Raw genomic sequence first — 14,142 nt, forward strand, 5'->3', positions numbered from 1 at the left:
TCCATAATGTGAAAAGATGAGTGACTCCTGGCTCACCTGTGCCCTCATCCAAACCATCCTTCTCAACGCCAGTGCGGTCAAGTCGGGCTGGGTTGGCCATGACGTTCACCACGGTACCCATTCCTGTCTTGTCGACTTTGTAGAAGACTGTGGTGCCAACTGAGTTGTCGTGTCAGAGCCACGCTTATGGGAGGGGTGGACACAGCTTACCTTTCCTGAGTGGCGGAAACCCCCTTCCTTCAAGTCTCTACGTATGAGCGTGCCTTGACTTTGAAGCAGTGGGATGGGACTGATTCCACGAGCACAAGAAACAATGGCCTCGTTACCTTGGAGCACTTGCTGTCATCAGGTCTCGTGGCTTCTCTGTGGCTCCACGTAGAAACCTGAGCGGAAAACACTGCCAGCATGGCTGTGTGCAGACGCTCACTTGACCCCACAAATAGGGTGAACATACTGTTAGCTTTTAATTAATTGATACTTCAGCAAGAAGCTTTTTGAAATGTGACTGAGAGAGAGTAAAATCTGGGCAGAATTTGTCCTTTGACAAATTCTGAGAATGTAGCTACAGTTCTATCGGAGAGAAATTGGCTGAATTACACTGACTGGTGATGACGTGCATCTCAGCAGTGGGATTTAACCCCTGCGCGCACCATGCGGTCTTCTCTCTCCAAACCTCAAAGCTGTCTCTCGCTTGTGTAATTATCACACATTTACTGAAGTGAAAACAATTGACGTGGAACGTCTGGCATTTGCACATCTTTAGATAAAGGAGCATTGAATTCAGCATCCCTGGGAATTAAGGTAACCCGGGCGTATGAACGTTCTGGGTAAATCACGTGATTCCCTCCCTTCTAAACAGAGGATTTGTGGAAGCCGTTCTTTTTTTTTTTTTTAATATGTTTTTATCGAAGTACAGTCAGTTTACAATGTTGTGTCAATTTCTGGTGTCCAGCCCAGTGCTTCAGTCGTACGTGAACATGCATATATTCGTTTTCATGTTCTTTTTCACCATAGGTGACTGCAAGATATTGAATACAGTTCCCTGTGCTGTAGGGTAGGAACTTGTTTATCTATCTGATGTGTATTAGTTACTATCTGCAAATGCGGAGGCAGTTCTGACGCCTTGCCCTGGTTGCCCTGGTCGCCCTGGTTGTGGATGTCTGCAGATTACCCCTGGTTGTGCGGCGCTGGCCCCGTCTCCCTGGGGGTTCAGGAGAGCAGCTGTAGCTCAGCCACTGCTTGCCTGATTTCCTCGCACCTGGATGGAGCACCAGTGGGCACACCCAGTGGCACCCGGGCCCCGCACACGCTGGCTAAGAGGTCTGGTAGGTAGAGCTCCTGGAAGGGAAATCAAGGGGCTGTAGAAAAGAGTTGTGTCCAAGGGAATAAAGCATGACCGAAATAGATCACCCTCGTGACTGTGTATGTGATGAAGCAGAACGACACGGAGAAGCACGTGGACTCACTGGGGTCCTAGCTTCCTCGGACTCGTGGTGGTGACGTGGATGGGAAGAAATTGGTGGGAAGGGAAACGGGAGGGGCGTGGGGACCGACCGTGTGGTTAACCGCCCCCCTGCCTCGCACTTCCCCGACCTGAAAGAGTTGAGATGCTACGTGGAGAAAAACTCCTTTGTTACTCCACTGGAGAGACATAGAAGGAAGCCAGGGTGGCTGAGGTCCTTGGCTCCACGATGACAGATCTTTGTGCCGTGACAGCAGCGGCGCGCCTGGAGAGCGTGCCCAGGAGCCCGTCAGTTACCTCCGAGCCGGGCCGGGCTTCTGGTCGTGAATCTGTCGGGCGTCGCAGCCATTGACAGGGGAGTTTCCTGGCTGTTATTTCTCTTGTACGGTGTTGTTTTTAGTGCTTGTTTAATCACTGTTAATGTGAAATCATTTTTCTCTTGGACTTTGTAGCCGTTTATTAGAGAGGCTGCAGATAATCATCAGGGTTCTTTATAAAAACAGTCAAGGATTAACGCAGTTGTGTGTCCGTCCTGCCCGAAGCAGGTTCTCATTAAGAGTTGCTAAGCTGATTTTGATTTGCTGATTTTGATTTTTCTCTCCCCGCTTCTGAATATACCTTTATAAATGTCGTCATTATCACAAAAGGAAATATAAATAAAAAGAGGTCCATCTCCAGGGATTTTTTTTTCTTTTGGCCAGAAAGAAGAAAACACAGGGAATAAAGCTGAACTTTATTTGTAATGATTCTGAAGAATCTTTGCATTATTTTTTAAATACTTCGTTCCAAGAGTTGTTCTAACAGGAGCTCCAGAGGGAAAGAAAAAGAGAGTTTATTTGGTGATTCTGCAAGGTTAAGACCTGCTTAATAAGCATGCTTCTCAGAAGCTTCCGAGAGCCCCTGGGGTCTCCCCCAAGAAACGGAGCAGGGCGAAGTGCCCCCCGCTTCCTGTGCGCGGGGGATCACGCTAGCAGACTGACCCTTCCGTCCCCACTCCTCAAAGTGTGACTTTCTTAAAGGCAGAGATTGTGTGCCGGTCACTGCTGGACCCCCCCATTTCTAGCACAAGGCCTGGCACACACCAGATTCAACGATCCGACGTTAGAGTTGGGTTCATGTCCACGTAAAACTACCAACCCATGTCAGCAGAGTATTTTACTAAAAATATCTTTCTTAAAGCTTACCCACAATGATTCATGATGTCGACCTTTTATTTATTGAAGTCAGTTTACAGTGTTGTATTAATTTCTGGGGTACAACATAATGATTCAGTTATATGTGTACATATGTATTCCTTTTCATTGTAGGCTATTACAAGATATCGAATATAGCTCCCTGTGCTGTACAGTAGGACCTTGTTGTTTACCTGTTTTATATCTAGTAGTTTGTATCTGCAAATCCCAGACTCCTAATTTATCCCTCCCCCTGCCTTTCCCCCCGGTAACAGTTTGTTTTCTATGTCTGTGAGTCTGCTTTTGTTTTGTGAATACGTTCATTTGTGTCTTTTTGGTTTTTTCTTTTTTTAGATTCCACATATAAGGGAGATCATGTGGTGTTTTTCTTTCTTTCTGGCTTCCTTCACTTAGTATGATGACGCGGTGTGGACTTTAAAACAGCCCTGTAAGAGGGAACGTGGACTCGCAGTCCCATTGCTGGACTGTTTTGGTTGTTTTGGATGGGGGGCAGTTAGGCTTTATTTATTTAATGGAGGTACTGGGGATGGAACCCGGGACCTTGTGCATGCGAAGCACGCGCTCTACCACCGAGCTGTCCCCTCCCCGCGGGACTGTTAAGAGGGAAGTGGAGGGGCAACAAGGGGGGTTTGAGAAGTTCGGTGTGGGCTGGAGAGGGATCCAGGCCTTTTCTTCCTCGGACTGTTTGCCATTCACCGATCTCATGAGAAACCTGCTGGCTTGCGGGAAGGCGTCCTTTGTGACGTGTCCTGTGCTCTTTCACACGCTCGGCGGTAATATCGTCCCCGTCGTTTCCCTGATGAGGAAGCAGGTTTCTGAGACCAGGCCTTCCTCTTGCTGCAGCTGGCAACACAGGACCATGTGAGGCGGTATTGCTGACTAGCGAGAGGTTCCGACATAGACAGGGCATGACGCCCCCTCGGGGCCCCCACTGCCACCCTGCGCTGTTTGCGGACAGCACTCACGCCCGAGGAATCGACCCACAGGTAGTCGCTTGTTGTTCTCCTCTTCTCCCCACCCCCACCGCCTCTGTTTCCTAAAGAAAAGTTATCTTCAGAATCGCCAGCATCTCTTATCCGGAGACGAGGAACAAGGCGGGCATCAGATGTGCCCTGTCCTTATATTCACAGAGCTGCATAAAACCTGTCACCCCACGCACCGTACCTGCACTCGCCAGTTTCAAGATAACGTGAAATATCACATAATCAATTATGGAAAAATGGAAATGGAACATCGGCCTGGAAGGCCTCCTCAGAGGGCGTTAAAACAAGGAATCAGTTGCCCGAGAGGGGTGTGAAAATTACCAGACTTTACCTAGGTAGTGGGTCCAGACCTGCCAGCGCGTGCCGGGGGGGGGTCAGGTGCAAGGCGTCCCCGTGTTCCTCGCCAGGTGGGGACCACCCTGCCCCCCGCAGCACAGAGGAGTCCTGGCTCTGGGCCAGGTGCCAGGGACACCGGGGAAAGCTGCCCCTGCAGGGGTGAAGGTGTCACCGTCATCACACACGCGCTTCTGCCCAGGCTGTGCTGGGACCGCGGGAGCCCAGGGAGGGCAGACAGATGGCGCTTGGCGGGGACGGGGTGATTATGACAGAAGGAATGAGGACATGACGGCCCAAACGAACAACCAGAGAAGAAGCGCTGGTTGTGGGAAGCAGACGTGCTCACTCGCACCTGTCCGGTAATTGCTAAAGGAGCAGAGGAACCGGGCAGATTTTCAAGCCTGTCCACCTCGTTATCGCCTCGGGATGAGAGCGGCAGCGGGCAGAAGTGGAGGCGAAGAAAAGCCAGCGCCTTTCCTCCCTTCCTGGCAGCTGGTGGCACCCTCTCCACACAGACACACGCACGGAGTTAGGAGTAAGGTCCAAAAATGGTACCCCGCACTCTTTCTGAGCAGGACACAAAAACAGACCCTTATTTGAAAGTGTGTCCTCAGCATCACAGAAGAAGGCCGGAAGAAGTCAGATTCCCATCTTACGATCTGCAGACACTTTGATGCTGGCAAACTCTGCTACCATAGGAGTTTCCGTCATGATGTATACAAAGGAGACAGGGCCGCTGAGCGCAAACGGACAGGAAGAGCCCCTTCCTGTGATGGTTCCAGAAAACACGCTGCTTTTAATGTTCCAGGTTGCAGGGTGGGTGTAGCTCAGCGGCAGAGCATGTGCTTAGCGTGCACGAGGTCCTGGGTTCAATCCCCAGTACCTCCACTAAAAAAAAATGGTCAGTGTCCACTCACCTTTCCCCCGTTTCTACGTGGCCTGATTATATCTTAGCTCTTTCATTTGTCTGCCTGGAAAATGGGAATAATCCATTTTCTTGCTGTGTAAACAGGTTCTTAAGCTAGAATCCCCTCCAAATGTCTTTAACCGCTCTTCCAGGAGTCTGTATTCCCCCATCCATCTTGAAATTATTTGTAATGTTTATGTGTATGGCACCTGTTACTGGGAGACCGTCTCAGAGGGTAGTTTTTAGGCTTCCCTGAAAAGAGTCCTAAATAAATAACCAAAGCTTCACATCACAGAAGAGCAGCAGGGGAACTGAATTGCCGTGGCGGAGGGTGCATTTGAAATCGGATGCCGATAGCATATGGGCCGGAACGCGGTGTAGTGCGCCCAGCGGCACCCCCCAGGCACCTGGGAGGCGCGGTCCCTGGAACGTGCTACGTGCAAGGACAGGCCAGTTGCTGGGACGTCTGGCCGCGGCGTTGTGCGGAGCGGGACGTGGGTCTCCGCCGTCTGGTGCCCACAGCCTGACTCGAAGAGCCGCACGACAGTGGAGCCCTCCCTCTGAAGGAAAACGGGAGCCCCGGTTCTCACCAGCCCGCTGACTGATGCTGGCGAGTTTTCTCCCTGATGAGAGTAACTTCCCCAAGGTGGGAACTGTGTCTGCCTGGTTCACTGCTCCACCCCAGACCCCGGCTTACGCTCAGCCAATAAATGGCTCTTCACGTCTGCTCCCCTCACGAGTGAAATTCTCTCGGTCAGAGCAGACTTGCTGGTTTGGAGGATTTCGGATGGCCATGTTTGGGGATGGCCTGCTGACCGCAGAGCCTGAGTGCAGCTTCAGCCTCTGCAGTTGGTGTTTTGCTTCGAAACAGAATGAATAGGGTCTTCCACCTGGGAGCCTCCTGTGTGGCGTTGTGTCTTCATTTGTGTTTTGCTCCCTTTACAGAGGGATTTCCCACCCGGGAGCTCATGCCGTCCTCAGAACAAGAACTGCCCCGTGTTTTTGTTCTCCTTGGTGTATGTATGAGGTAAAGCGAGATGCTTACACAAACACAGTGTAAATCAACTGTCATTGGTGTTGTGTTAGTTTCAGGTGCGCAGCAAAGTGATTCGGTTATACATTTTTTTTTCAGATTCTTTTCTGTTTTAAGATATTACAAGACACTGACTAGCGTTCCCTGTGCTCTGCAGTAGGACCCTGTTGTTTACCTGGTTCATACATAGTGGTGTGTGTCTGCTATCCCAGACTCCTCGTTTATCCCTTCCCCCTCCGCTCCCCCCTCGGGTCACCGTAAGTTGGTTTCCTATGTCTGTGAGTCTCCTGTATGTTTAGGTGAGAAAACAAGACTCGGAACCCGGCGGCACGGCCGAGCACCCGTGGCCGGGTGTGCACGGCGGTGCCCGGGGTCCTCACTTGGGCTCTGAGTGCCCTGCTGTCTGTCCTGGGCTCGCGGACACAGTCCACTCAAAGCTCATCTCACTGCTGGTGTGTGAATGGAAGCGTCCCGAGGAGCACCCCACTGCCCAGAAGTTCAGTTTATGCCTGCTCAGAAACAAACTTGTTACAAGTCAGCTGATTAATTTGGTTTAGAAAATTCTAGCATTTCTTGGTGTGATCTGGCGACACCTTGGGCTTGAGGGAGAAGAAGACTCCGTTCTAGTACAGCAGTCAGTAGGTCTTGAGAGCCTCTTCTCTTGTCTGTAAACTGCGTAAGATGATACCAGTTCTGCTAACTCCAAAGGCAGGTTCTCGGAATTAAATCTAAAACAATGTGCAAAAACTCTTTAAAACTGTTATATGACATTTAAGAGCTTTTGCACAGCGTTTGAGATTTAACTCAGAGTGTTATTTTTTACAAACACATGGTGTATGTCCAAACGGGGCCACTGCAGTTGGGTGCACAGGGATCTTTGGCTGGTACACGTTACAAAAGGAAGAGAAACAGTTGCAGGTCGCCATGGAAATGGGTTGATGCTTGACCGTGGATAGGTGGCCCTAACCTGAAATAGGTGTGTTACTGTCACTGAAGAATGTAGTTCCCTGGGGGGGCGTGATCAAAGGCAGATCAGAGCCCCCCACTGTGACACAGCGGGCACAGCAGTCCCGTGGGGGAGGTAATGTTGACCCATTTTTCAGATTAGGAAACTAAAATGTAGGGCGTTGCTGGGGAAATTGTCCAAATCATAAAGCCAGCGTAGGTGACCATCAAGTCAGCACTGACGACAGACAATGGCAGTGAGCCTCTGTCTCCAAAAGTCACCTGGCCTTTTAGATGAACGCTGGCGAGTTGGCAGCCTGCTGGTAACCCGTGTGCCCTTCCAGCCCTGGCTCAGTGCACATCCCGGCTACACAAGCCAGACTGTTTGGGTTCCACTGAGGATGGTCCGAGGCTCCCGTAGCTTCCACAAGCAAACCCTGCTGGATCGCCCACTGTGGGGCAAACACATCTAACGGGGTCCCCCTTTCCTAGCAGGCCGCTGATTGTGCGCACTTAGCTTCATTGTTCCCATGTGGACTACGAAGCATTTGTCCCAGTGAAAATAATGGTTTTCAGGAGAAATGATGTAAGTTCTGAGCTCTGTGCTTTGGTGACCACAGGTGGAGACTTCACTTGCTTATCCTGGGTTCTCCTAGGCAGAAAATCTTGCAAAACATACAAAAGCCGTGAGGAACAGCATCATTTTCCCCTCTTTCTCTCACAGGTGGATGACCAGATGAAGCTTCTTCAGAACTGCTGGAGCGAGCTCTTAATTCTCGACCACATTTACCGACAAGTGGTCCACGGAAAGGAAGGGTCCATCTTCCTGGTTACCGGGCAACAAGTAAGTGCAGAGACCGAAAAAAAAAAAGTACCTTTTTATTCAGCGTGCTCAGGCTGGCAGGAATGTAACGAGGTCAGAAGCACTTGTGTGCTTTGAAAGGGAGATTGGCTGCCGACAATTTAGAAAAGCGGACCTGGTGTGCTCTGTTCCCACTCTGATGATTAGGTTAAACTTGTAAAAGCCGGCGTCATCGCGAGCCATCCGCTGCTGTCGCGAGCCGTCCGCCGCTGCCAGGCTGCTGGGCTGAAAGGTGGCCTTGGAGGGGTCACAACAATTGCCAAATCAAAATTAAGGATTAGGGTCTTGGGGTTTTTTCCCTCAAGCTTCTGCTTTTAATCTACCACACTTGTTTGTCAGCTATTTTTTAAAACCTTATAAACTGTGAAATCCTTGCTCTTCTGGAATTACACTGATGGAAGAGACTGATGCAGTATCACATACAGCCTAAATATCTGGCGTAAGCCGAGCGAGCAGGAACAGGGGTGTTTGCTGTCGAGCGCAGGTCATTATTCGAAAGGAAGTAGGCAGAGGAAATTACTGTTCGGCCCCTCTCCTTTCTGAACGGTATCTGTTGGGTCAGCAAATATTTCTGGAACGTCGTGCGAGGTGCCAGTCACGATTCCGGAGCTTTGGCCGCTTATTAGTGACCAGAACAGAAAAAGATTCCAGCCCTCACGGAGTTTAACACCGTAGCACAGAGAAGCTGACAGTAATCAATAGTCCTAATAAATGTTAGAGGTCAAAGTGCTGTTAAATTAAAAAAAAAAAAAGGAACCACCGTGTAAGGGGGAATTAACGTACATCCCTGCCTGTGTTGCTGCGCGACCCCTGGCTTGCAGTGACAAGTTGTGGGGGTGGTTTACTGAGACGGCGACATCCGAGCCAGGATTTGGGGGAAGCGACACTTGGCCTTCTGGACGCCTCGGGGAAGAGAAATCTACCGAACGGACCTGACTCCAGCCGAGTCTGGCGTGTCCCCCCCATTTCTTAGCCTCCGTTTTGTAACTGGTGTGCTGTCAGAACGGGTGCGCGGAGCGCAGGGGCCCCCCGGCCCTCGGCAGCCCGGGCATGTCCGCAGAGCCTCGGCGTCCCAGGACTCGGTACCGCGACCTTTCGCTCCAGCCGGAAATGCTTATGCGCCGTGAAACCCCAGCGGTGCGCACCTGGACACGAAGGGCGGTCTCCGCATCGCTTGCTGTAACATCCATAGAGCACGTTTTCCCCATCAGAGGGAAGGCGAGCGCCGCTTCCGAGTTTCTGCAGACCGGATCGGTCTGCGTCTCCATCGCTGTCTGGCCCCCGCTTCCGGTCCCGCGCCGCGGAAGGACTTCCTAGAGGAGGAAATGAAGCCCCAGTCAGTGTGATGCCCCGATGTTTTGAATTTTTGTTGAGCATTTTCATCCCGTGACCCAGGTCTTTGGAAGGCGTGCACCCATTTCCAGACGGTCATCACCGAGTGTGTCTGCCAGCCCCCTCCCGCCCGAGCCCGACTAGGAGCTGCATTAGAGGAACGAGACTCAGCCCACAAATTAATTTGATTTCATCCTTCTGAGTTTCAGGAATCAAATGCGTTTGTGCTGCCCTTTCCTCAGCGCACTTCCCTCCCTGCTCTTTAGAAACACTCCTGATTCCACATTGCATTTTGCCTTAAGTGCTGCCCCTGGGTAAAGGTAATTACCATTTAAAAAGTAGAGAAAGTGCATTTCTCATCTCTGATTTTCCAAGCCAAGAGCCACCAAGGAGTAGGTGGCACTTTATAGTCTTTAGTATCAATTATCGCTGCTTTGGCTTCGCTGTGGAGGTCCTTACTTAACCCTAAAGTTGGCCGTTCTGTTTTAATTATGTCGTTTAACCTGGCTGCGCTGAGCGAACCTTAAACAACCTTGTTAAGCGAGAAGGAAATCATGATTATCAGGAATGTCAAGCATTGCGAAGTCAATTCTGTATACTTAGCATCTTGTAATTATGACAAGAATTCGTTCCTAACTAGTATTTTTAAAATAGACGCACACAAAACACACACACAAAGTAGCAATAGAGGACTCTGAAGTGCCATCACTTGTAGTGTTTGCGTACTGGAGCCAATTAACAGCCACCGGAACATCATCCTAAGGGAAAGGTCTGCTGGCAACTTATTCATTATCTTCTACTGCGTCTCCCAGTAAAAAGACAGGCACCTTACAACATGCAAGTCGTCAAAAATTTCAGCTATTAGATCTGAAAGCAATTTAGCTAAACCTGTTTCTAAAACGCCATGACGACTGGAATTTATCCAAAGGGGACATAAGCTTATAGTATTTCTCCAATATCTCCCTTGAATTTAATGGTACAAAGATTACATGTAAGAGAGCAATAAATTAATTTTACTAAGTACATAAAAGACAAGGCCAGCTCCTCCTGAAATGAGCACCAACTCTGCCCTCCACAATGGAGAAATATAATTATGTTTGTAATAAAATGTAAGGAAGTCGCCGATCTTTGTGCTGTTTCAGGAATAAATCACTGCTCCCCCTTCAGAGCCTTGCGATTTGATAAATTATCCTTGAAGGAAATGTTATCAGAGCCCCTGTTTAATAAGCACGTTTGAACTTCCAAATTAGCATGTAAATAAATGAATGGCTCTCAGGCTGTTGATATGTGATCGGATTCCTCCAGCCCACCTCATGGAAGGCTTCTCGGCGACACAGAGTCCCGTGAACAGCTTCAGCCCGTTCCGTCGGAGCGTATGAGATGTCTACATGTGCCGTTCTAGTAGGTGAACTTACTACCTACCTGTTCGAACTATACACATAGCAAGTTTTAATTAATGCAGCTTTTAAAAAAAAAATGACTTGTTCAGATTCCTCTTGGTCACCAGGTACTACATTTCCCACAATGAAGTCTTGGTGCTGGAATTCCCTGCGTACCTGTTGGAGCCCCACACCTGTCAGAGACGAATTAACTACGTCTGAATAATTAAAAAATGAATGAATACCAATATGTGGAACACACCTTCCCGGCTTAGGGCTTCACTCATGAGTCTTTTTTTAATGTGCTATGTACAGACTGGGCTACAGCGACAGCTCTTTGAGCCATGGACTCCGAGCTGCAGTTGGCAGCGTTGTCCCGACGCCGCGCCTCTGGGCAGCGATGGCGCTGCGGTGGGCGGAGCCTTGCTGAGAGCAGGAGTGGGGGCGGCCCCGGGCCGGAGCCCTGGCGGAAATTCCCAAGGCCCTGCCTTGGCAGTGGCCGTCCCGGCGCGCATCTCCTCTCCGGGTCCCAGATGCGCCCTGCCTCTAGCCCTTGCTGTCATTCCTTCGTCCATCCCATTTGTCCCTGTAGACCGTGTACCGTCTCTGAGGGATCTAGAGCTCAGGCACCCCTTTTAAGCCAGAAGAACTTCCTTGGGGTGGAAAGTTCTCCCCCGAGGGGACTGGTGAGGTGGCACGGTTGAGACGTCCCTGGGCATGCAGGCAGCGGCTTGTCGTGCGCCCTGTGGCATCCACCTGCTTGTCCTCTCTGCTTCCGGCTCGGGGTTCAGGTGGCCTGTGCCCTGGCCCTTCCTTTCACACAGTCTGAAATGGGACCCACAGCAGCGCCTGAGCCCCTGATGTTTGGATTTAGTGGGCAGATGTCAGCACGCGGACCGAGCAAGTGGGACAGGGCAGTGCTGGTGCCCGAGCATCCCTAGAAGACACGCCGACGGTGCCTTTTTCATGTGTAGTTGACGCTACAGAACCTGATTGACGCCTTGGGGGGCCATCTTTCCACTGACTCTTAATTTTTCTCACTTTTGAAAAGGTTTCTGTACACCCAGTATTCTCTAGTTAAAGCTGAAAATTAAACTCATCATATTTACACAATAAAAAAAAAATCCATTCTGCCTTGTTTTTAATTGCAAATTCGGCTCCAGGGACCGGTTCTCATGCTTAGGAAGCAGCTCTGTGACTTCGCCTAGAGAAGCAAGCGCAGTCAATTATGGTAATGAAATGTCAATAAATATAAAAATTTAATACAGTCTGCTCCGGGTGAGTGGCAGATGAGAACTTGCCTCCCAGACAAATTTGCTGCTGCTGCAGATATTAAATGCACCTAAAAGAGTATCTGGTTGCCTGAGAGCTCGCCGGTCCAAAAAGGATGGGAGTGTCAGGTGCCAGCTGGGCCTCCCGTTAGGCTGTAGCCGCAGCAGCAGAGCTAGTGCTGCCGCCCCGCACCTTCACTTCTTAGTATAGATGGAAATGCCCACGTCCCGTGCATAATCTGCGACTGGCGCATCGTACCACCTGTTTTTCCAAAGAAGAAGAAAATAAGCCTTTTTTGTTTTGTTTTCCAAATCAAGAAATTATTCTTCTCATCAGTAAAATCATTGCTGTCTTGCGAGAGCAACGTGTTAATACCCGTGTGAAGGCCGTCAGTGCTGCTAGCTTCGTAGCAAGCGGCAAACCGAAGGGTGATCTCCGTGCGACTCTTTCAGCGTCCACAAGCACGTGGTCTTAAATGATGATGACTTTAAAATGTCGCCTCTGAATAAAATAAAAATAGAAACCTACCTCTGCCTTCTCTTGCCTCATTAATTAACACCGTGCGCATGTAGGATGCTGTCTCGGGTTCACTTTTTATGGACAATGTATTTTTCTCTGAACTAATTCACGAGTTAACAATTTTCATCTTATGTGATAATGTCACCTCCCAGTAGGAAGAAAGATAAAGATGTCCGCACTTATAACTCAGAGCTGCTTCCTCCAAAGCATATCAAAATGCTTAGACTGATCAGAATAATTAAGATATTATCAACATACGGCTGGTAATGACAGACTGTGTCTCAAACTGTTTTCATGGGGAAAGTCCCCCGTGCTATAAATCTACATTGCAACCTGATTTTACCCACAGTTCTTCAGAGTCGCACGTGAAATAGACGTATGTATGTACATGTATGTAAACTCTGAGTCGTAACACCAAAGTGTGCACTGCGCAGGCCCCAAGCCTGAGAGCCACTAAGCGGGGACTCTGTGTTGCAGGTGGACTATTCTGTCATCGCCTCGCAAGCGGGGGCCACACTCAACAACCTCATGAGTCACGCGCAGGAGCTGGTGGCCAAGCTTCGTTCTCTGCAGTTTGATCAACGAGAGTTTGTGTGTCTGAAATTCTTGGTGCTGTTTAGTTTAGGTAAGCACTCCATTCCTCATAAAGCTGACTAAATGATACTGAACTGTATTTTCTCTCTTTTTAGTTCTTTTATTTATTTATTTTTATTGAAGTAGAGTTGATTTACAATGATGTGTTAGTTTCTGGTGTACAGCAAAGCGATTCAGTTATACAGATACATATATATATAGGTGTGTGTGTGTGTGTATATATATATTCTTTTCCAGGTTCTTTTCCTTTATAAGTTATTACAAGATGTTAAGTACAGTTCCCTGTGCTCTACGGTAGGACCTCGTTGTTTATCTGTTTTACGTAGAGGGGTGTGTATCTGCTAGTCCCAAACTCCTAATGTATCCCTGCTGCAACCTGGTATATCTTCGTGCGCGTGCCCCACAGGAGGCACGCCCTGTGGTGGGTCGGTCGGGGTGTGGGGACGGAGTTACTAGACTGGAGTCTGGAGTTTTCTTCCCGGATGGACGTAACAAATGGGCAGCCCTGGGAGAAACTGATGGAGGCTGCATGGCGCTGCTTAGGGACAACGCGTGACGTCTCACTGGCCACCCTCCTGCTGCTGCTCGTTTCTCTAGTGTCTTCTGTTTCAGCTGCGAGCTACTGCTGGTTTTGTTCTTGTAAAATATGGACAGTAATTAAAAACCTGTTTCTTAACTCCCTATCAGGGTGGACTAGAGAGCGTTTGTAACCAGATGCACCGCTCTGTGAGTATAAAAGATGGTGGTTGTCAGGGGGAAAGGATGCTTCTTTGGAAAGCTTTGGAGAAGAAAGATAACTAAGCAAGACAGATTAGCTAAATCAAGGTTCCCAGTGAGTCAGCTCAGAAAAAATCACCACTGCTTGGAATAAAAAAAGGATTAAGGAGATGGATTTTTATTGACTTCAAAGGAACAGATTTTTCTGCCTGTCCCATACTTGATTTCTGTATTTTGTTGGCTTAATAAAGCCAACTTAAATAAACTTTTTGCCAAGTTCATTTATTACTTATTGGCAGACGGCTGGGGGAGGCAACTTCCCTTGAATGAAAAAAAATGCAGAAATCAGATTTACCAACATATGTTTTTTCTTTAGCCTTCAGTTATAAGATAGTTGTGAATTCATATCCTAAGAAATAGAACAATAAAACAAACTGCAAAGCAAAACAGATGTGTCCCCGCTCCAAATCTGGTACTTTGGTTTTAAAATTCCTCTTGACAGCAGCACACAACTGTTGCTAATAAAGGAATAGTTTGAAGCAATAGAACCAGAGTTAATTTTTCACATGTAGTCAACATTTAAAAGAAAAAGAACATTTTCATATTTT

The 14,142-nt window shown here is 48.8% G+C and overlaps 1 protein-coding gene across 3 annotated transcripts in view; it reads left to right on the forward strand.

Moving 5' to 3' along the window:
• The window catches only part of NR5A2 (nuclear receptor subfamily 5 group A member 2), a 111,544-nt gene that overhangs the window by 61,795 nt on the left and 35,607 nt on the right, over positions 1–14,142 (forward strand). For all 3 annotated transcript variants that reach the window (XM_072948792.1, XM_072948790.1, XM_072948791.1), the window contains 2 exons: positions 7,584–7,703; positions 12,701–12,848. In XM_072948792.1, the coding sequence (XP_072804893.1) occupies positions 7,584–7,703; positions 12,701–12,848 (268 nt within the window). The remainder of the gene's footprint in view (positions 1–7,583; positions 7,704–12,700; positions 12,849–14,142) is intronic.

Source organism: Vicugna pacos, chromosome 23 (genome assembly GCF_048564905.1).
Source record: "Vicugna pacos chromosome 23, VicPac4, whole genome shotgun sequence".
In the NCBI taxonomy this organism is placed as follows: domain Eukaryota; kingdom Metazoa; phylum Chordata; class Mammalia; order Artiodactyla; family Camelidae; genus Vicugna; species Vicugna pacos.